The sequence below is a fragment of the Archocentrus centrarchus genome, chromosome 3 (assembly GCF_007364275.1).
Source record: "Archocentrus centrarchus isolate MPI-CPG fArcCen1 chromosome 3, fArcCen1, whole genome shotgun sequence".
Lineage (NCBI taxonomy): Eukaryota > Metazoa > Chordata > Actinopteri > Cichliformes > Cichlidae > Archocentrus > Archocentrus centrarchus.
Window position 1 is genome coordinate 1,212,999 of NC_044348.1, and position 21,575 is coordinate 1,234,573.

The window sequence follows — 21,575 nt, forward strand, 5'->3', positions numbered from 1 at the left end:
GGGGCTCTTGGTCAGCTGTTTATTTACTGTTACTTTTTAATGCTGAAAAGTTACGAATCAAAATATGAATTAACCTGTATACATTATACATCTGGACAGATTTGACGCATCAACCCAATGTGGCAACACTGATCTGCATTAAACTCCTTAAACTTTACAAACTTTGCTGTGAGCTGCTGTGATGTAGGTAACGAAGCATGCATGAGCAAACCCTCCCTGTGACTGTACCTGGATGATTACCTGTAAGAAGTAAGCCAAACGTGAACTTGATAGGTTAACAGCCGCTACCTTAGCTAGCTTACCGCAAATGTACAGTGGCAAGATATATTTTTAAATGTTTTAAATTATTCACTATGCCACAAAATTGCTCCCCTTCACTCCTAAAAACGCTAACAAGAAATTTGTGAGCTGACACTTTCGGGTTCTTTTATGTTTTATATCAAATCTCTACAGGTGTGTTTTCACTCACCGAGCGCTCTTGTAATGGTCGCATACGATGACGTCAGTGACACGGATTTGAAAAAAAAAAAAAAAAATTATAAAAAATACGTTAATCGGCATAATCTTAGATGAACACTGCACATGTTTTGGCCCACATTAAAGTTGTCCTTATTTATTTATTTATTAATTTTTGGTACAGCTCCAAAAGCTCGATTGTCTAAATCAGAGATGGTAAATGACTGCATAAACCCACAGGATGAAATATGTTCAGATTGAAGCGGAATGAATGAAACCGTTAGGAATTCACGAATATGCCAACCGGGAAAGTCATCGTAGCACATTTTATAGGTACCATTGAAAAATAAAGGAAGCCAGCCTCTGACATTACCCAGCATGCATCGCCTCTTCCAGCAACGGAATAACAGGTACAAACGTTATAGTCTGTAATTATATGCTGTAATTTTCCATCATTGTAGTTGTTTACATTACATAGTTTATTGTGGTCATTAGAGGTCTCTATAATGTGATTTTGGAACCATCTAAATATACGGCAAACGGCTCTCCCGCTGTATTCTCATGTCGTCAATTACATACCTGTCAAGTATCCCGTTTTGGCCGGGAAATTCCCGTATTTTACCCCTCTGTCATCCCGTATTTTTATTTTCCCGTATTTTCAGTTTTCAATTTTTTTTTAAAGTATTTCTGTGCCGCTCCAAACTGAATTGTCACTATCACTAGGTTAGTGCTGACAGCCGGAACAACCCCATAAAAACAACTGGACCTCAGTTGGGCTCAGTGTTGCCAACTTAGAGTTGTTTTTTTTTTTTTTTGGTTTTTTTTTGCCCCATAAAGCGATATAGCGAGAGCGAAATTCTCCGCTGTCACCATGTTCTGTGTACATAAAGCCTTCTTACTGTGTTCGTACGCTTTGGCACCCCCAGACCTCACGCTGGATCCACCCTCCAACCCCCGAACCTCACTTAAACACCGAGCCTGCCCACCCGCTCCCTCCGCTCCAATCCTCGGTCCTTGCTTCTGCCTTTATCAACCTTTGAGACAGCTGACAGCGAGTTTTCTTACACAAGTTATCAACAGTGGCCCAGATAAAGGAGGAGGGTTGTATGGAGGACCAAAACTGACATAATTAGAAATAAAAGCAGAAATATATATATATTGTATATATTTTGTTTCTCCTTTTCCTTATACATGCGTTTTCATCAAGAAATGTAAATATATAGTGTTTTTCCTTTTCCTTACACATGCGTTTTCATCAGGAAATATATATATATTTTTTTTCCTTTTCCTTACACATGCGTTTTCGTCAAGAAATATATATATTTTGTTTTGCCTTTTCCTTATACAAGCCTTTGTTCTTTTTACATTTCCTCATCTCCTTTTCCTTTACCGTGTGCATTTCTGCCTCCTTTTCTGCCTCAGTATGCAAATGAGGAGGGCGGCCTTCTTGCTCCAGCTCCTCTACTATTGGTCAATAAACAGGAAGGAGCAGGATCCATGTTCAGGTCGATTGTGCATGCCTGCGCCTTTGACTTCAATTTAGCAGCCCGGAAAAGTTCTCAAGTATCTTTAACTGACACACCTGCAAGCAAAAACTATTCCAAGGCATCAGCGGGCAGCAAATATCCAGGTCTCCCAACAGTTCTTGTGTGGTACACAGACTTGTGCAAGTGACACGCCACCTCCTCCAAAATCTGGAGAACTAATGGGTCAGCTTCATTATCCGTGTCTGCAGCTAAATGCAGTAGCCTCTCATTCAGAATATCTACAACAAACAATAAACAGTCATCACTGACAGTATTGCTTTCAGCTAAGATAGTAAGGTGACTTAATTCTTCTGCAATTGTCAGAGACCTGCCTGGAAAATTCATGGATGCTCATCATCTTTATGATATAGCCAAAGGTAAGGTTAACAATAACAGTATTTACGTGTTAGTTAGCCGTGGTAACGTTATCCACCCTTGTTATTTTGTCATTCTGTATCTGTGTATAAAAGAAACAGTCTCCGATTGGAAAGTAAGCTAACTGGCATCAACTTTAGCCACAGGTAGCTAAAATATATACTGCTGCCTGTCAGTGCTGTAATGTTAAAAGGTTTACTTTCTATATTATTAATGTAAAAATTACGGACATCTTCCAACACTGTTGTTTAGAATAGTCTTTTAAATATTGACTTAAAGGCTATATGCCAAACCATTTCCACATTCTGATGTGATTCATAATTTTCTTTTTGCTTTCTTCTTGTGTCCATCTTTCTCAGCAGCAGCCCACCTAACAAGCACAGTCATCAAGATGTTACCACAGTGTGCCATGCTGTTCCAGTAATGAACAAAAAACTCTGTATTTGAGTTTCCACGATTTTCTAGTGGACGCAGAAATGCATGCCTGTTGAGGGAGAGCGATCAGGAGAGATGAGGGCCAAGTTTTAAAATCCTTTGTGGAGGAGGACAGTGTGTGACAGTGTCTGAAAGGAGACAAACCAGGTCAGAGCCTCCCTGCCCCTTCAGCTCACACTTCTTGGATTAACATTCATTACTGCAAGCAGCTGTGTTTGAAATCAAATCTCTCTGTACATCTATCCTGTGCTTTTTTAAAAAAAAAATAGCTATTAATGAATGAATTGATGTGAAGAATTCTGTAAAATGTTTTGTAAATAGCTTGTCTTGAGTGATATGCATATGTACATCTTTTACATTTAAATTGCATATTTTTGTACATTTTACACATTTGGCAATGGAGCATGTGGAGGAGAAAAAAATGCTCAAATTAAAGCTTCCATTGTGAAACAAAGAAATGAGGTTTGTGGCAGTTTCTTGCAAACATTTAATAATTATATTAAACACGGTACATGGAGCAGTGATGGTAAAAAATATATATATTAGCACATACAAAATTTAGGTCCATTTTGCATTGGCAGAGAAAATGTATTTATGAAAGGCATATCAATTGCATTTCAACATTAAAATAAATTCCTCAGGGTTTCCAACTTAAGAAGACATCCATGTAGATGTCATGATAGAAATGATCGAGCCTCTGTCTCATTGAGAGGATAAGCTCCTCATCCCCTTCAAGTCCATGCAGCAGCTTGCATATTCCTGGTTGTGGACGTGTGTCTTTCAGCTTCTCTCTGCTGGCCATGATGTGAAGATCTGGAAGAGGACCTGCAAAGTGAGATATGTCAATTTTAACATAGATTTCATTGTCATGTGACCTTGCAAACTATGACAGTCACACTAATTACCTCCCTGTACATGTTTGTAATGCAAAAATAACTCCTTTAATAGTTCAAGCTGCTGCAAATTTTAATAGTAAAATTTTATTATAAAGATAATATAGAGGGCATATATGAAAAGCTAAGCAATACATACTATTACATACATACTATTCACTCTTATGTTGGAAATGCATTACCATCTTTGAATAGCTGGGGGCTCATATATATGTTTTGACAATATTTATTTATTTACTGTTAATCTATTAGCATAACTTGTTCTTCAAATAGCCATTTAGATGACTGGGGGACGAATAAATGTGACTGATGCCTGGGTCTTCTAGGTTCATGTTTGTCTGCAGTGTTTATCTCCTGACATCAGACGTCTCACTGTGCGCCTTTCATCCTTGCTGAAGCTGTTCAGCCTGGGATGAGCGTCTTCCTACTCACGTCTGTATTTTTGCAAGAGTTTAATTTCTTAGGACATGGTGCAGTAGCGGGTGGACAGTTAAAAAAAGGCGCAGATGTGTGGTGTCTGTCTGTAGGCAACCGAAACTGCAGCACGCTCAGGCAGCACCGGGAAACCACATTTAACTTCCAAATAACAAACGATTGCGTATTTTTCGTGACGGGCGGCAACCCTGGTCCATACTATAAGGATCTAATCAAGATTAGAGCCTAAAGACGTTCGATTTGCAAAACAGAAAGGTCACGTAATGTTAGCTAGCAAACAAATTGACTAATGCTATTCTAGTCTATTAATTAACAGCTAGAAAAGACAAAAACACGTACCTCCATAACGTTCGATGAAGAATTTGTAGCCTTTGTCCAGTTGTGAACGCGCAGGCATGCACAATCGACCTGCACATGGATCCTGCTCCTTCCTGTTTATTGACCAATAGTAGAGGAGCTGGAGCAAGAAGGCCGCCCTCCTCATTTGCATACTGAGGCAGAAAAGTAGGCAGAAATGCACACGGTAAAGGAAAAGGAGGAGATGAGGAAATGTAAAAAGAACAAAGGCTTGAATAAGGAAAAGGCAAAACAAAATATATATATTTCTTGACAAAAACGCATGTGTAAGGAAAAGGAAAAAGAAAATATATATATTTCCTGATGAAAACGCATGTATAAGGAAAAGGAAAAACACTATATATTTACATGTCTTGATGAAAACGCATGTGTAAGGAAAAGGAAAAAGAAAATATATATATTTCCTGATGAAAACGCATGTATAAGGAAAAGGAAAAACACTATATATTTACATGTCTTGATGAAAACGCATGCGTAAGGAAAAGGAAAAAGAAAAGGAAAATATATACATTTCTTGATGAAAATGCATGTATAAGGAAAAGGAAAAACAAAATATATACAATATATATATATATTTCTGCTTTTATTTCTAATTATGTCAGTTTTGGTCCTCCATATAATCTCTCAGAGCAAGATTTGGAAGAAATTCACACTGAAGCCTTCAAAAGGTAAAACTTATTATTCTAATGTTGAGCTTGCTTCATAAACACATTCAGAATGTCTGGAAGATCAAATTTATTCAATGAAATAAATTTAGCAGGAAAAATGGGAAAACATTAAGAAATTCCAAACTGTGAAAGTTATGGAATACATACAGTCCCAAATGCTAATTGCAAATGCTGAGATTTTCTCATCATTTACTTTAATAATTTTAATATTAATGGTTTTAACAGACAAAATTTGAATTAAGACCTGGTTTCTATATGTAATTTGATCTACCATGTAAAATATTTATATGGAGGCTGTATGTAAGTTCTGCTCCAACTTAGAAGGAAGGAGCACTGATTAAAGTTTTGTTTGAAGCCTTACTGCCCTACATCTCTCCAGTTTATCATGTAACTGCTTGTTCCTCCATTACTTTTGGTGTCCAAGTCACTGTCTGAGATACTTGTGTCAGAAAAGTTGATCAATCAGTTGTTTCAGTTTGGAAGATCAGTTCTTTGAGCATGAGACAAAGCATATAATCAGACAAAGCATACTCATTAACACGTTCAGTTAATCCGATGCGTGAACATTTCCTCAAGTAATAGTCAAAACATGCAAACTTCCACAGTTGAACTTGATTCAGAGGCATTTTTTAAAGCATGTGTGAGGGAAAAGAGGGTCACCTGTGACACAGGTTACTCATAAGTCTTTATCAATGCATTAGATCAGAAATGACTCAACCAGGAAAGTGCGTCAGACACTTCATTAGTTACACCTTGCGAGTACCAGATTGGACCCCCTTTTTGCTTTCAGAACTGCCTGCTGGAAATGTTCCTCGGAGATTTTGATCCCTATTGGCATGATGGCGTCACACATTTGCTGCAGATTTGTCAGCCGCACATCTGTGATGATAGTCTCCTATTCAACCACATCCCAAATGCTCAGTTGGGCTGAGATCTGGTGACAGTGGAGGCCATTTGAGTGCAGTGAGCTCAATTTGATGAAGATGAAACCATTTGGAAATGTGTGAAATGTTTGAGCTTTGTGGCATTTCCCCATTCTGATACTTAAATGCAATGAGTGACTGCCAGTGTGATTGGCTGATTAGATATTTGCATTAACAAGCAGTCAAACAAGTTTACCTTTAGTATTTCTATTTCCTTTCAAATTTTTTGTTTTTACTTCAGGCTAGTTTGATTAGCTTCCACAGTGAGATTGTTTGTTTAAGTTGCTTTTACCTGTGGTATTAATTTATTTTTCAGAATGCACATTACACACGTGCAGATGTCCCATTCTCAATGCGCGCATGTGACACCATTTTTAACAAATCAACTAAAACTAAAGACATTTTCTTAGAATTTTTTGTGTATTTTACTAAGTTGAACACTTTTTTGCACTATTAAGAAAATAAACATTTTCCCCTGTTGGGATATTCATGGTATATGCCACATGTATATCTTACATAATTTACTTGCCTGAGAAATTTGTTTTTGATTGGAAGATAAACATAACTGATTAAAAATACAGAAGCTTATAATGTTCCATGTCATCATGAACTTGTGCTCTGAGTGTACAATGAACCACGCTGATGAAGACTACACAATGATAGAAATGGAGACTTCGAGGTCATCTGAATACCCTGTTGTTGAAATTCTCTGTTTTCCACATTCTGTTTTGTATAATGATGTAACCAAGACTGATGCTGAGACTATATGAAACTGTAAGCTGAATTAGAATGTGCCAGTACTTCATGCCATCTCACACGGGCATGGCATGCAGTCTGGTCCAGATTAATCTGTAAACTGTTTGAAATGGTTTAATTAAATTTAATAACTGGACTCCTTATTCTTGTTTTGTGTCATTCCTGTTTGATAAATGAACACACAGAAACCTAAAGGCTTAAGCAGCACACACTCTTGTTTTGCCCAGTCTCTTTCTTAATAATGAAACATGAACTCTGACCTTAACTGAGGTGAGTGAGGCCTGCAGTTCTTTACATGCTGTTCTGGGTTCTTTTGTGACCTCCTGGATGAGTTGTCGATGAACTCTTGGAGTAATTTTGGTAGGCAGGCCACTCCTGTAAAGGTTCAGCACGGATCCAGAGTTTCTCTCTTTGGGGATAATGGCTCTCACTGTGGTTCACTGGAGTCCCAGAGCCTCGGAGATGGCTTTGAATCCCTTTCCAGAGTGATAGATGTCAATGAATTTATAACAATAAGAAGAAGAACAACAATAATAACAATAACCCTAAATTGTAGTAGTGGTAGCAGCAGTAGTGGTAGTGGTGGTTAAGGCTTGCTGTTGATGGCTCACCACCTTAAATGTCAGATGTGTCATGTACTTATTGTAAGGAGGTTTTTGTGTCAATATGAGATGAATAATAGTTGTGGATCCTGCATGATCTCTCTGTTCTCTTGCTCAACTTGTCGTTCCTGACGTTGTTGATCTTCCTTAAAATGCGCAATTTAACTAAATTTTTCAGCACTGTCAGGCTGTGTTTGGCCTTTTGTTTATTTCTTTAACGGTTTATGTTGAATGATCTGTGCTCGACCTGATGTAAAACTGCTATACTGTCCCTATATCTACTGTCCGTAAATAAAGGTTAAGCTTATGTAAAGAATAAATTAAAAAAAAAATCTCATCCTTCTCACAGTCAGCTTCCGGTTCTAATTATCCAATCAACAAGCAGCTCCAGGTGGTCGGAAGCCCTTTTCAGGCTCAGGTGAGGTCGCGGCTTTTAGCCGCTTCCCTCCGAGCTTCCACAGCGGGCAAAGAGAAGCGCATGTATGCCGACTGGGAGCATGTCGGCGGATCCCGACTGGATGAAGAAGATGACAGCCTGGGTTTGGATTAGTTTGGCGACTCTAGCCTTGTTCGCCATGGCAGAGGAACCGTGCTGGGATGCAGGCGGAACTTTGTCCGACCCACTGACGCTGTTCTCGGATTCCGAGTCGCTCGTGGAGAAACGTAGCGGTGGAGGCTTTCTACCGGTGCCGGTCTGGAAGTTTCTCGAAGGTAACAGAACACCTGGTTTATGTTCCACTCAAATAACTGCCCTAAACGGCAGGTGGCACAAAGAAATCACTCTCAGTAATCAAAAAAAAAAAGTCAGAACGGAATATGATTAGTGTCTATAGACTTATATCAAAGCAGTGAAGCGCATATTTTCCCAAACTCTTCCAGCGATTAAAACTTGAATTGAAACAGTGAATTTAAAGCTGCAGAAATGGAAACTTTTAAAAAAAAGCTCCAGATTAGTTCAGTTTATTCCAGCAACTGATGCCAAATAAAATGTCTAAGATATCAAAGACCAGTCCAACTAGATGTGGCCGCACTCGAAGGTGCGTCCTCCCTGTCTGACACAAGGGCAAGTTTAATTGCTTTAGAACATGAATTGTTGTCAGTTTTTGAGTCAATTTCTGCCGGTTTTTTTCAGGGGTTTTTTTTTGTAACGTAAGTTACAAGCACCTTACAGACACATGACTTCAGCTTAAAGCCTGACTAAGAGTTCAATGATCTTATTTTCTGGGTGTTCTCCGTAGGTGTTTTTAATTGGACCAGAAGTTTTAACATTCTGCAGATTTGGAGGGCCCATAGACATTTTCTGCAGTGACCTTTTTAAGCTGCCAGTTTCTGAAGCAGTTACAGTAACTCATATTTATGAAACCAATCACTGCTTCAGTTTCAGATGGTGCAGACTCCTCGGACTTTAACCGGCCACAGTTTCGCTGCGGCAACACGTCCCTATATCTTCGCTTCTCGCAGGTCCGACACTCTGACCTTCGTCTGCAAGGTGAGTTTGATTTTATGTAGTCATCGCAGATGCTTTTACAACTTCATGAATCAAAGGAGAATGTAGATTTATAGAAGTTTTATATTTCCGATGCTGTTTGAGACCTGAGCACAATGACAAAGAAATAAAACGAAAGTGTTTTTATGCAATCGGCAGAGCTGGCACAACAGTCAAGTGTTGAAGCTGGAGACAGTCAAATAATGTTCCAAAACATCCACTTGGAATAAAGTTTTGTGACTCCACTACTTATTCAGGGTCCAAACTTTTGGAAATGTTCTCAATTGGTTCTCATATTTTTCTTTCATCATTGGGACAAGTTCATCTTTCCCTCTGTACCTATAATTGTCAGAACTGTACAGGTTCTTCTAGATGTTCTCTAAACAGCTAATCTGGCTGCCTTTTTGTGTAACAAGTGACTTCTACCTTGTTTTAAACCCTTTTCCATTCATGAAAGTGTCTTGACTTGATACACCTACCTCCTTGAATGTTCTTGACTTGGTTGTGTTTTTTTTTTTTTTTTTTTTTTTTTTTTTTTAGTTGACTTAGCCTTTTGGTGTTCCTAAGATGCCCATTGCATTCATTTTCTAATTCAACTGATGTATTTATAAATTACTGAAGTGTATATTGGGTGAGGCTAGCTAACCAGGTAGTATAACAGACAGATGGAGGATTAAGAGCAGTTAAACTATCACTGGTAAAATCCTGTCACACTGATGCAAAATTAGGTCCTGTCAGCCACATGCAGAGAAAACATAGAAATTATCTGCAGTTCTCTGCAGAGGTGCACTATGTCCATAGAATGAGTTTTCAAAAAGTTTGTTCCTACCTTATTTGTGGCTGTAGACAATGCAGACGCATACAGGAGCACATGTGATGAACACTTGAGTTTGAATCAGTTCATGATGTATGTGTTCAGCCTGAAGGTGGTGGATAATCCAGGCTTCAGAAATTTTATGTAAATACCCTGGGTGCAGCCCTTTCTATAGCTCTTCCCAAACCATCTTCAACTTTTATTTATTTTTTTGTTGTGCACACCTATATACATTTGAATTCAAAGCCACACATACCAGAGGTGTACTGTGGAAATGTTAATACCAGATGCACTTTAAAATCAGTGGCAACAAAAATGGCATTGAACTGAAAATCACAGGAAGCACTTTAAGAACCTACTCCCTGTGTCAGATGCTGCTTCAGTCTAAGAGTAGCTTGTGTAAATTTTTTTTTTTTAATTACCTACATTTTTGATACTAATGTACTTCTGATTATTAAAAAATGCCACTCTAAACCTATATAAAGGTTCACTTGTGCAGAAACTGAATGCTGATTAAATTTAGTCATGCCACCTAGCACTAATAAGGTCATATCATGTTTGTGAACAGAACCCTATGGAACTGCACCTTTTTCTCATTTTCCTGATTATAGATCCTGTGTTAAGTATAATCCTCTGTCTAGTAAGGATATAATAAAAAATTTCAAATGAAGAAAATTGTATACATTCCCCCTCCCTCAGGCCTGTCTTGTCCTAAATTGTGTGAACCCCCAATCTGTCTGATCTTGTCTCGCTACAGATGGGAGGAGCTTATTGTTACTGCTGGACAGATGTCATGGTTCTGTTTGGATATTCGGGCCTTGGCTGCTGTTGGAGTTCCCTTACACCAGCTGCCACATAGCATTAAAGGTAATTTATTTTCTTTTAGTTTCAACTCTATAAAATCGTACACTCAAAATGTAAGAGGAATATATTTACATTGCTAAAGCTTCCCTGACCCCACATCACATTGGATGTGGGGCTGTTGGGGGGGGTTCTTCCGTAGAGAGTGGCATCAACCCTTCAGGATTACTTTGCGTTACCCAATATCTTGATTTCACCACTTGTGGACTATTGTTATGCGAGTAGGATTATAACTTTAGTTTCTTTCACTTTGCACTCTGGATTGGTGATTGGAGCAGGCATCTATGCAATTGTAGGTGAAAGGAACAGAGGTGATGAGGTGTTGGGTAGGTTAAGGAGAGAAATGCAGGACAGATGGTGATGGATTCTGCCAACAGGATGCAAATGGCTGTGGTGAGCACATACGCCAATCAAGAATAACATTGACCACCTGCCTAATATGTTCCTGTTTTGCTGCCAAAACAGCCCTGACCTGTCAAGGCTTGGACTCCACTAAGGGAGACAAGATAAAACTTTAATCCCACAGCAAGGAAATTTGTATATAACAGCAGGTCAAGTACAAAGGATAAAATGAAAAATAAAATGGGGAAAACACTGTACATAAAATATCAATATACATGCATTTGAAAACACTATATACACTTGTAGAAGGTAAATTTGTGTACAGCATACACAGTATATATGTTTGGAAATGTAAGTAAATGTATATGTAAAGGTACACTGTGTGCACAGTGATGGCAGTCTGACCGAAGGAGCTGCTCAGCACACCCTCGGTCCTATGCAGAGGGTGATGGGGGAGGTTGTCCATAATGGATGTCACCTTTGCTAACACAAAGTCCTTTCCCTGGATTTTCACTGGTGCTGTGGGGGAGACTTCCTCCTGAAGTCTGACCAGCTCTTTCATCTTGCTGGCATTGATTTTTAGTGTTTGTCTCACGCTACCCAACAAAGTCACCGAAGCTCCAACATAGTACCTCATGGCAAAGAACTCTGAGGATCTTAAGATGAATTGTTGCGCTACATATAAGCTGCACACAGACTACTTTTCATTGTGTCAAAGTGTTATTTTGTCAGTGTTGTCCCATGAAAAGATATACTTAAATATATGTAGACAAGTGAAGGGTGTACTCACTTTTGTGATACACTGTACCTGAAGTCTGAAGTGTATAGACTGTGCCCTGCAGTACCCCCGTGCTGCAGACTACCACATCAAATACAGTCATGGCACCTCACATACTGTGGTCTGTTGGTGAGTTAGTCAATGGTCCATGCAGTCAGCTACCTGTCTATTTCGGCTCCCTCCAGCTTTCCCCCTCAGCAGTGCAGGCTGGATGGTGTTGAAAGCACTGGAGATGTCAAAGAACATAACCTCAGTGTCACCTGCTCTGGGTGAGAGGAATCTGTGCAGCAGGGAGATGACATGGTAGGCAAACTGCAGGGGGTGCAGTGCTTAGCTCACCAGTTGAAGGTAGTGCAGGATGAGCCTCTCCATGGTCTTCATCAGATGAGAAGTCAGGGCCACAGGTCTGTCTTGGTTGGGCTCCCTGGGGTGTGCAATCTTTGCTACTGAACTACCTCTGTACTTGGGTAGCAATGAAGTCTTTCTCCATAAAATTGACTCATCCATGTCTTTATGGACCTTTCTTTGTGCACTGGTGTATAGTCATGTTATGGGATGGCCTCTTCCTGATCTGTTCCCATAAAGTTGGGAGTATAAAATTGTCCAAATTGTCTTGGTATGCTGAACCATCAAGTTCCTTTCATTGGAACTAAGGGGCTGAGCCCAAAGCCTAAAAGACAACCCTATACCACAGCCCCCCTTCATCAAACTTTAGACTTGGCACAATGCAGCCAGGCAAATGCATTCTCTGGCTGGTAATCCGATGGACAAGTTGGGTTTGGCTGTTAACAGAAGTGTAATTCATCGCTCCAGAAAACATGTCTCCAGTCCAGTGGTGGCATGCGCTACATCCCTGAATCTGACACTTTGCATTCTTTTTGGTGATATAAGGATTGGATACAGCTGCTTGGTTATATAAACTCATTCCATGAAGCTCTTGACCTAATCTGAAGGATACATAGTTTGGATATCTGTACAAATTGACTCTGCAGAAGGTTGGCAACCTCTGTATTATTCACTTCAGGATCATTACTGTATGTTCTTTAACTTCTAATATAAAGTGCCTTGGGACAGCTTTATTTGGCACTCTATAATTAAAATTGAATTGACCCTGCTATTTTGAGTTGCCGTCCTGAATTGCTTCTACTTCGTTATAATACAAACAGTTGACTAGAATGTTTAGTGAGGAAATTTCATGACTAGACTTGTTGCACAGGTGGCATCCTATCACAGTACCATGCTGGAATTCATTGAGCTCCTAAGTGTCACCATTTCTTAAATGTTTGTAGAAGCAGTCCACATGCCTAGGTGCTTTTTTGTTTTTCAATAAACTTTCAGCCAAAGAAGTCACTGGACCACCTGAAGAAATGATTTAGATGGGTGAAATTTTTTTTTTTGGCAATATAGTTTAAATACTTGGAATAAATCATCCAAAGCACCGGCCAATGAACAAGCGAGCTGACTAGTGCATATGTTGTGGAGAGGAGTGTCATGCATAGGGTTGGTGTGACTGAAAAGAAGGCTGGGTACAGGTGGGATGTGATGGATAATGATCCACTGTGGCAACCACTAAAGGACCATCTAAAAGACTATGCCTGGTTTGATAAGTAGCAAGCCAAACAAGTGGTGCCACCACCAGGTTCAGATTAGCATTTCTGAGAAAACACTTGGTTGACAAGATTTGCCAAGCTAACTGTTTTTGCTGAAACACTGCTTTGAGTCCTGTTTTAGGTGTTGGTAGTTAAATATCATAGTGAAGTTCCAAGTCTTAAGTTGTATTTTTGCATATTCAAGTTTTATCAAGGTGCAGGCCTATTTCCCCTTAGCTCATGAGTAGCTTTTTTTTTTGTTTGTTTTTTTGCTCTAAGATATATGAAAAGTGAAGAATATAAAGTGGTTAAAATAAGCCTAGCCTTCTTTAAAAAAAAAAAAAAAAAAATCCATTGATTGTTGGCTAACTTCCTTTTATCCTTTCACGTAAAATGGAGCAGGGGAATACTGTCATACTGTCCATCCCGGGATCAGTCTGTCAGTCCAGGAGATTTAACCTCTCCATCTATAAACTACACGAAAACCACAAGGTGTTGAACGATGAAATTTTGCATTTAAACTTTACCTTTCAAGGATATGTAACACATTCCAATTCTTGGATGTTTAGTACCCTTTCAACATTTTGGTTGCATTTGTCTGAAGTGGAGAGTAAAATTGAAGGACTTTATGCTGTTAATGCACTTCTGCAGCTTTATATGTATGTGTGTTTGTGGTTAAATTTTCCAGCTTTCAACTGCTTCTCTAGCTTTCTTATATTTGGAGATTTCAATTAAGAAATCCATTCTTAAAAAGTAGGATACTTATTGCTTTTTTTTTTTATCTGCAGATTTCAAATGGAAAGTGGATTAGACAGATGGAAGTAAGCTACTTTGACTACCTACAGCAAACCAGTGTGATGACTGTGATCAACTGTGAGCATCCTGCCTTGTCTCAGTGTGGGGCAACACCAGCAGTGAGTTGCAGCTTAACAAATTTCACAGTGAAACTGCCCCTTGGAGCAAGATTGCAGAGGGTCAAGGCTCTGGGTAAAGATGCAGTGCTGAGAACACTCAAAACAACTCCTGAAGCAGTATTTGTGCAGATATCAACACAAAATGACACAGTAAGGATATCTAACAGCTCCCTCTCCACCTTAATCTTTATAAATTTTATTCTAACGCCTGACTTCTTTACAGGATTCCATCCTTGAGATTATATTTTCGGACTCAGCTGGTGAGATATCTACAATCCTGGCAACTTGTACAGTTAAAGGAAGTAAGCGGGATCGTCACCCAAGAGGTCTTGGTGACTTAAATATGGCTAATTATCCATACAGCCCAGAACTCTCAGAGCTAATAGAAGCAAGAGATAAAACTGAAATAATAGAGACGGAGACAGAGACTTCATGCAATGAAGACAAAACAGAGGTGACATATAGTGACTCAGAATCCATCAACAGTCCTGATGGGCCAGATAAAAGTGCCACTGCTGTTTGTGATGGTGCAGAGAAGCAGGATGACCTGCCTTGCTGTGAACAATTAGATGACTTGCCTTGCTGCGAACCATTAGATGACCTGCCATGTTGCAACCCTTCAGAGGAAGATTTGTCCTGTAGTAACCATGAAGATGAAGACCCACCCAATAGCCAACTGACAACAGGGGTCTACCATGGGCCCCTCCCAGGATTTAGCACCAACCAATATTTTTCACATGGTCAATCCATAGTAAGCAGTAACCAATCCACTTCAAGTGATAGCCACAGTGAGGGCCACCCATCCAAAGGGCAGACCGAGGCCCGCCCCTCCAAAGGGCACGGTGGCAGCCGCCATGAAGGCCTCCCCTCCAAAGGGCAGACCGAGGCTCGCCCCTCCAAAGGTGAGAGCAGTGGCGAGGGCCGCCCCTCCAAAGGGCATGGTGGCGGCCGCCATGAAGGCCGCCCCTCCAAAGGGCATGGTGATGAGAGCAGTGGTGAGGGCCGCCCCTCCAAAGGGCATGCCGAGGCCCGCCCCTCCAAAGGAGGCGAGGGCAGTGGTGAGGGCCGCCCCTCCAAAGGGCATGGTGGCAGCCGCCATGAAGGCCTCCCCTCCAAAGGTGGTGAGGGCAGTGGCGAGGGCCACCCCTCCAAAGGGCATGGTGGCGAGGGCCGCCCCTCCAAAGGTGGCGAGGGCAGTGGTGAGGGCCGCCCCTCCAAAGGGAATGGTGGCGGCCGCCAAGAAGGCCTCCCCTCCAAAGGTGGTGAGGGCAGTGGCGAGGGCCGCCCCTCCAAAGGGCATGGTGGCGAGGGCCGCCCCTCCAAAGGGCATGGTGGCGAGGGCCGCCCCTCCAAAGGGCATGGTGGCGAGGGCCGCCCCTCCAAAGGGCACGGTGGCGGCCGCCATGAAGGCCACCCCTCCAAAGGCCACGGTGGCGAGGGCAGTGGTGAGGGCCGCCCCTCCAAAGGTGATGAGAGCAGTGGTGAGGGCCGCCCCTCCAAAGGGCATGGTGGCAAGGGCAGCGGTGAGGGCAGCCCCTCTAAAGGGCACACAAAGGGCTGCCCCTCCAAAGGTGGTGAGGGTGATCCACCTGGCAGCCAACCATCTAACCAGTCCCAGTCACTCAGTTCACACATACTGTTCACAGGGAGTGTTACCAAAACTACTTCAGGTGGCCCACCTTTGTCAGTAAACCAGTCCATATCAGAACATGGGCACCCATCCAAGGATGGTGAGGGCAGCAGCAGCATGTGGCATCATGACAGCCACCCCTCCAAAGAGCACAAAGAGGACCATCCAAATTGCAGCCATCCTTTACCTGACCAGTCCCAGTCAATCAGCTCACATGTACCCTTCATAGGAAGCGGTGGCAAAACTTCAGGTGGCCCACCTTTCTTAGTAGGTCAGACCACATCAGACCATGGGAGCCACCCCTCCAAAGGTAGTGGTGGCAGTAGTGAGGACACTCCCTCCAAAGGTGGCATGGTCAGTCATTCTGTGGGTCGTCCACCTGGCAGCCAACCTTCATCAGGTGGCCCACCTTTGTTAGGTGGCCAGCTGACATCAGGCCATGGGAGCCACCCATCCAAAGGGAACAATGAGGGCAGTGGTCAGGGTCATCTTTCCAAAGGTAGTGAGACCAGTCTTCCTGCCAGCCAGCCTTCATCTGTTCAGTCCCAGTCACTTAGCTCGCATGTACCTGTCACTGGAAACAGTAGTAAAATTTTATCAGTTGGTTCACCTTTCTTAGGTGGTCAGCCCACATCAGACTATGGAGGCCATCCCTCCAAAGGAGGCAAAGGCAGTGCTGAAGGCCACCCCTCCAAAGGGCACAAGGGTCTCCCTTCCAAAGGTAATGAGACCAGTCTTCCTGGCAGCCAGCCTTCATCTGTTCAGTCCCAGTCTCTTGTCTCACATGTTTCTCTCACTGGGAGTGGTAGTAAAATTTCATCAGGTGGCCCACCTTTCTTAGGTGGTGAGCCTACATCAGACCATGGTGGCAAACCCTCCAAAGGTAGCAAGGTCAGTGGTCAGGGTCATCCTTCCAAAAGTAATGAAACCAGTCTTACTGGCAGCCAACAGTCATCTGTTCAGTCACTCAGCTTACATGTTCCTGTCTCTGGGAGCGGTAGCAAAATTTCATCAGGTGGCCCACCTTTCTTAGGTGGTAAGCCTACATCAGACCATGGTGGCAAACCCTCCAAAGGTAGCAAGGTCAGTGGTCAGGATCATCCTTCCAAAGGTAGCGAGGTCAGTGGTCAGGGTCATCCCTCCAAAGGCAGCGAGGGCCGTGGTCAGGGTCATCCTTCCAAAAGTAATGAAACCAGTCTTACTGGCAGCCAACAGTCATCTGTTCAGTCACTCAGCTTACATGTTCCTGTCTCTGGGAGCAGTAGCAAAATTTCATCAGGTGGCCCACCTTTCTTAGGTGGTGAGCCTACATCAGATCATGGTGGCAAACCCTCCGAAGGTGGCAAGGTCAGTGGTCAGGGTCATCCCTCCAAAGGTAGCGAGGGCCGTGGTCAGGGTCATCCCTCCAAAGGGCATGAGGGCCGTGGTCAGGGTCATCCCTCCAAAGGGCATGAGGGCCGTGGTCAGGGTCATCCCTCCAAAGGGCATGAGGGCCGTGGTCAGGGTCATCCCTCCAAAGGGCGTGAGGGCCGTGGTCAGGGGCATCCCTCCAAAGGGCATGAGGGCCGTCATGAGGGGCATCCTTCCAAAAGTAATGAAACCAGTCTTACTGGCAGCCAACAGTCATCTGTTCAGTCACTCAGCTTACATGTTCCTGTCTCTGGGAGTGGTAGCAAAATTTCATCAGGTGGCCCACCTTTCTTAGGTGGTGAGCCTACATCAGATCATGGTGGCAAACCCTCCGAAGGTGGCAAGGTCAGTGGTCAGGGTCATCCCTCCAAAGGTAGCGAAGGCCGTGGTCAGGGTCATCCCTCCAAAGGTAGCGAGGGCCGTGGTCAGGGTCATCCCTCCAAAGGTAGCGAGGGCCGTGGTCAGGGTCATCCCTCCAAAGGGCATGAGGGCCGTCATGAGGGGCATCCTTCCAAAGGTAGCGAGGGCCGTGGTCAAGGTCATCCTTCCAAAAGTAATGAAACCAGTCTTACTGGCAGCCAACAGTCATCTGTTCAGTCACTCAGCTTACATGTTCCTGTCTCTGGGAGTGGTAGCAAAATTTCATCAGGTGGCCCACCTTTCTTAGGTGGTGAGCCTACATCAGATCATGGTGGCAAACCCTCCGAAGGTGGCAAGGTCAGTGGTCAGGGTCATCCCTCCAAAGGTAGCGAAGGCCGTGGTCAGGGTCATCCCTCCAAAGGTAGCGAGGGCCGTGGTCAGGGTCATCCCTCCAAAGGTAGCGAGGGCCGTGGTCAGGGTCATCCCTCCAAAGGTAGCGAGGGCCGTGGTCAGGGTCATCCCTCCAAAGGTAGCGAGGGCCGTGGTCAGGGTCATCCCTCCAAAGGGCATGAGGGCCGTCATGAGGGGCATCCTTCCAAAGGTAGCGAGGGCCGTGGTCAAGGTCATCCTTCCAAAAGTAATGAAACCAGTCTTACTGGCAGCCAACAGTCATCTGTTCAGTCACTCAGCTTACATGTTCCTGTCTCTGGGAGTGGTAGCAAAATTTCATCAGGTGGCCCACCTTTCTTAGGTGGTGAGCCTACATCAGATCATGGTGGCAAACCCTCCGAAGGTGGCAAGGTCAGTGGTCAGGGTCATCCCTCCAAAGGTAGCGAAGGCCGTGGTCAGGGTCATCCCTCCAAAGGTAGCGAGGGCCGTGGTCAGGGTCATCCCTCCAAAGGTAGCGAGGGCCGTGGTCAGGGTCATCCCTCCAAAGGGCATGAGGGCCGTCATGAGGGGCATCCTTCCAAAGGTAGCGAGGGCCGTGGTCAAGGTCATCCTTCCAAAAGTAATGAAACCAGTCTTACTGGCAGCCAACAGTCATCTGTTCAGTCACTCAGCTTACATGTTCCTGTCTCTGGGAGTGGTAGCAAAATTTCATCAGGTGGCCCACCTTTCTTAGGTGGTGAGCCTACATCAGATCATGGTGGCAAACCCTCCGAAGGTGGCAAGGTCAGTGGTCAGGGTCATCCCTCCAAAGGTAGCGAAGGCCGTGGTCAGGGTCATCCCTCCAAAGGTAGCGAGGGCCGTGGTCAGGGTCATCCCTCCAAAGGTAGCGAGGGCCGTGGTCAGGGTCATCCCTCCAAAGGTAGCGAGGGCCGTGGTCAGGGTCATCCCTCCAAAGGTAGCGAGGGCCGTGGTCAGGGTCATCCCTCCAAAGGGCATGAGGGCCGTCATGAGGGGCATCCTTCCAAAGGTAGCGAGGGCCGTGGTCAAGGTCATCCTTCCAAAAGTAATGAAACCAGTCTTACTGGCAGCCAACAGTCATCTGTTCAGTCACTCAGCTTACATGTTCCTGTCTCTGGGAGTGGTAGCAAAATTTCATCAGGTGGCCCACCTTTCTTAGGTGGTGAGCCTACATCAGATCATGGTGGCAAACCCTCCGAAGGTGGCAAGGTCAGTGGTCAGGGTCATCCCTCCAAAGGTAGCGAAGGCCGTGGTCAGGGTCATCCCTCCAAAGGTAGCGAGGGCCGTGGTCAGGGTCATCCCTCCAAAGGTAGCGAGGGCCGTGGTCAGGGTCATCCCTCCAAAGGGCATGAGGGCCGTCATGAGGGGCATCCTTCCAAAGGTAGCGAGGGCCGTGGTCAAGGTCATCCTTCCAAAAGTAATGAAACCAGTCTTACTGGCAGCCAACAGTCATCTGTTCAGTCACTCAGCTTACATGTTCCTGTCTCTGGGAGTGGTAGCAAAATTTCATCAGGTGGCCCACCTTTCTTAGGTGGTGAGCCTACATCAGATCATGGTGGCAAACCCTCCGAAGGTGGCAAGGTCAGTGGTCAGGGTCATCCCTCCAAAGGTAGCGAAGGCCGTGGTCAGGGTCATCCCTCCAAAGGTAGCGAGGGCCGTGGTCAGGGTCATCCCTCCAAAGGTAGCGAGGGCCGTGGTCAGGGTCATCCCTCCAAAGGTAGCGAGGGCCGTGGTCAGGGTCATCCCTCCAAAGGGCATGAGGGCCGTCATGAGGGGCATCCTTCCAAAGGTAGCGAGGGCCGTGGTCAAGGTCATCCTTCCAAAAGTAATGAAACCAGTCTTACTGGCAGCCAACAGTCATCTGTTCAGTCACTCAGCTTACATGTTCCTGTCTCTGGGAGTGGTAGCAAAATTTCATCAGGTGGCCCACCTTTTTTAGGTGGTGAGCCTACATCAGATCATGGTGGCAAACCCTCCGAAGGTGGCAAGGTCAGTGGTCAGGGTCATCCCTCCAAAGGTAGCGAGGGCCGTGGTCAGGGTCATCCCTCCAAAGGTAGCGAGGGCCGTGGTCAGGGTCATCCCTCCAAAGGTAGCGAGGGCCTTGGTCAGGGTCATCCCTCCAAAGGGCATGAGGGCCTTGGTCAGGGTCATCCCTCCAAAGGGCATGAGGGCCGTGGTCAGGGTCATCCCTCCAAAGGGCATGAGGGCCGTCATGAGGGGCATCCTTCCAAAAGTAATGAAACCAGTCTTACTGGCAGCCAACAGTCATCTGTTCAGTCACTCAGCTTACATGTTCCTGTCTCTGGGAGTGGTAGCAAAATTTCATCAGGTGGCCCACCTTTCTTAGGTGGTGAGCCTACATCAGATCATGGTGGCAAACCCTCCGAAGGTGGCAAGGTCAGTGGTCAGGGTCATCCCTCCAAAGGTAGCGAAGGCCGTGGTCAGGGTCATCCCTCCAAAGGTAGCGAGGGCCGTGGTCAGGGTCATCCCTCCAAAGGTAGCGAGGGCCGTGGTCAGGGTCATCCCTCCAAAGGGCATGAGGGCCGTCATGAGGGGCATCCTTCCAAAGGTAGCGAGGGCCGTGGTCAAGGTCATCCTTCCAAAAGTAATGAAACCAGTCTTACTGGCAGCCAACAGTCATCTGTTCAGTCACTCAGCTTACATGTTCCTGTCTCTGGGAGTGGTAGCAAAATTTCAACAGGTGGCCCACCTTTCTTAGGTGGTGAGCCTACATCAGATCATGGTGGCAAACCCTCCGAAGGTGGCAAGGTCAGTGGTAAGGGTCATCCCTCCAAAGGTAGCGAAGGCCGTGGTCAGGGTCATCCCTCCAAAGGTAGCGAGGGCCGTGGTCAGGGTCATCCCTCCAAAGGTAGCGAGGGCCGTGGTCAGGGTCATCCCTCCAAAGGTAGCGAGGGCCGTGGTCAGGGTCATCCCTCCAAAGGGCATGAGGGCCGTCATGAGGGGCATCCTTCCAAAGGTAGCGAGGGCCGTGGTCAAGGTCATCCTTCAAAAGTAATGAAACCAGTCTTACTGGCAGCCAACAGTCATCTGTTCAGTCACTCAGCTTACATGTTCCTGTCTCTGGGAGTGGTAGCAAAATTTCATCAGGTGGCCCACCTTTTTTAGGTGGTGAGCCTACATCAGATCATGGTGGCAAACCCTCCGAAGGTGGCAAGGTCAGTGGCCAGGGTCATCCCTCCAAAGGTAGCGAGGGCCGTGGTCAGGGTCATCCCTCCAAAGGTAGCGAGGGCCGTGGTCAGGGTCATCCCTCCAAAGGTAGCGAGGGCCGTGGTCAGGGTCATCCCTCCAAAGGTAGCGAGACCAGTTTTCCTGGCAGCCAACCTTCATCTGTTCAGTCCCAGTCACTCAGCTCACATGTACTTGTCACAGGGAGCAGTAGCAAACGTCATCAGGTGGCCCACCTTTTTTACATGTCCAGCCCGCATCTGACCATGGAGGCCGCCCCTCCAAAGGGCATGAGGGCCGTCATGACGGGCATCCTTCCAAAGGTGGTGAGGGCCGCCCCCCCAAAGGGCATGGTAGAGGTTGGTCCTCAT

At 44.8% G+C, this 21,575-nt stretch overlaps 1 protein-coding gene across 1 annotated transcript; it reads left to right on the plus strand.

Moving 5' to 3' along the window:
• The first annotated feature begins 7,923 nt into the window (after positions 1–7,923).
• LOC115778171 (hornerin-like) lies at positions 7,924–21,034 on the plus strand. Its single transcript, XM_030726225.1, has 7 exons — positions 7,924–8,137; positions 8,805–8,915; positions 10,484–10,593; positions 14,085–14,360; positions 14,434–20,107; positions 20,216–20,787; positions 20,852–21,034. The coding sequence occupies exons 1-7, from the start codon at positions 7,924–7,926 to the stop codon at positions 21,032–21,034; spliced, it is 7,140 nt and encodes a 2,379-aa protein (XP_030582085.1).
• The last annotated feature ends 541 nt before the right edge of the window (positions 21,035–21,575 follow it).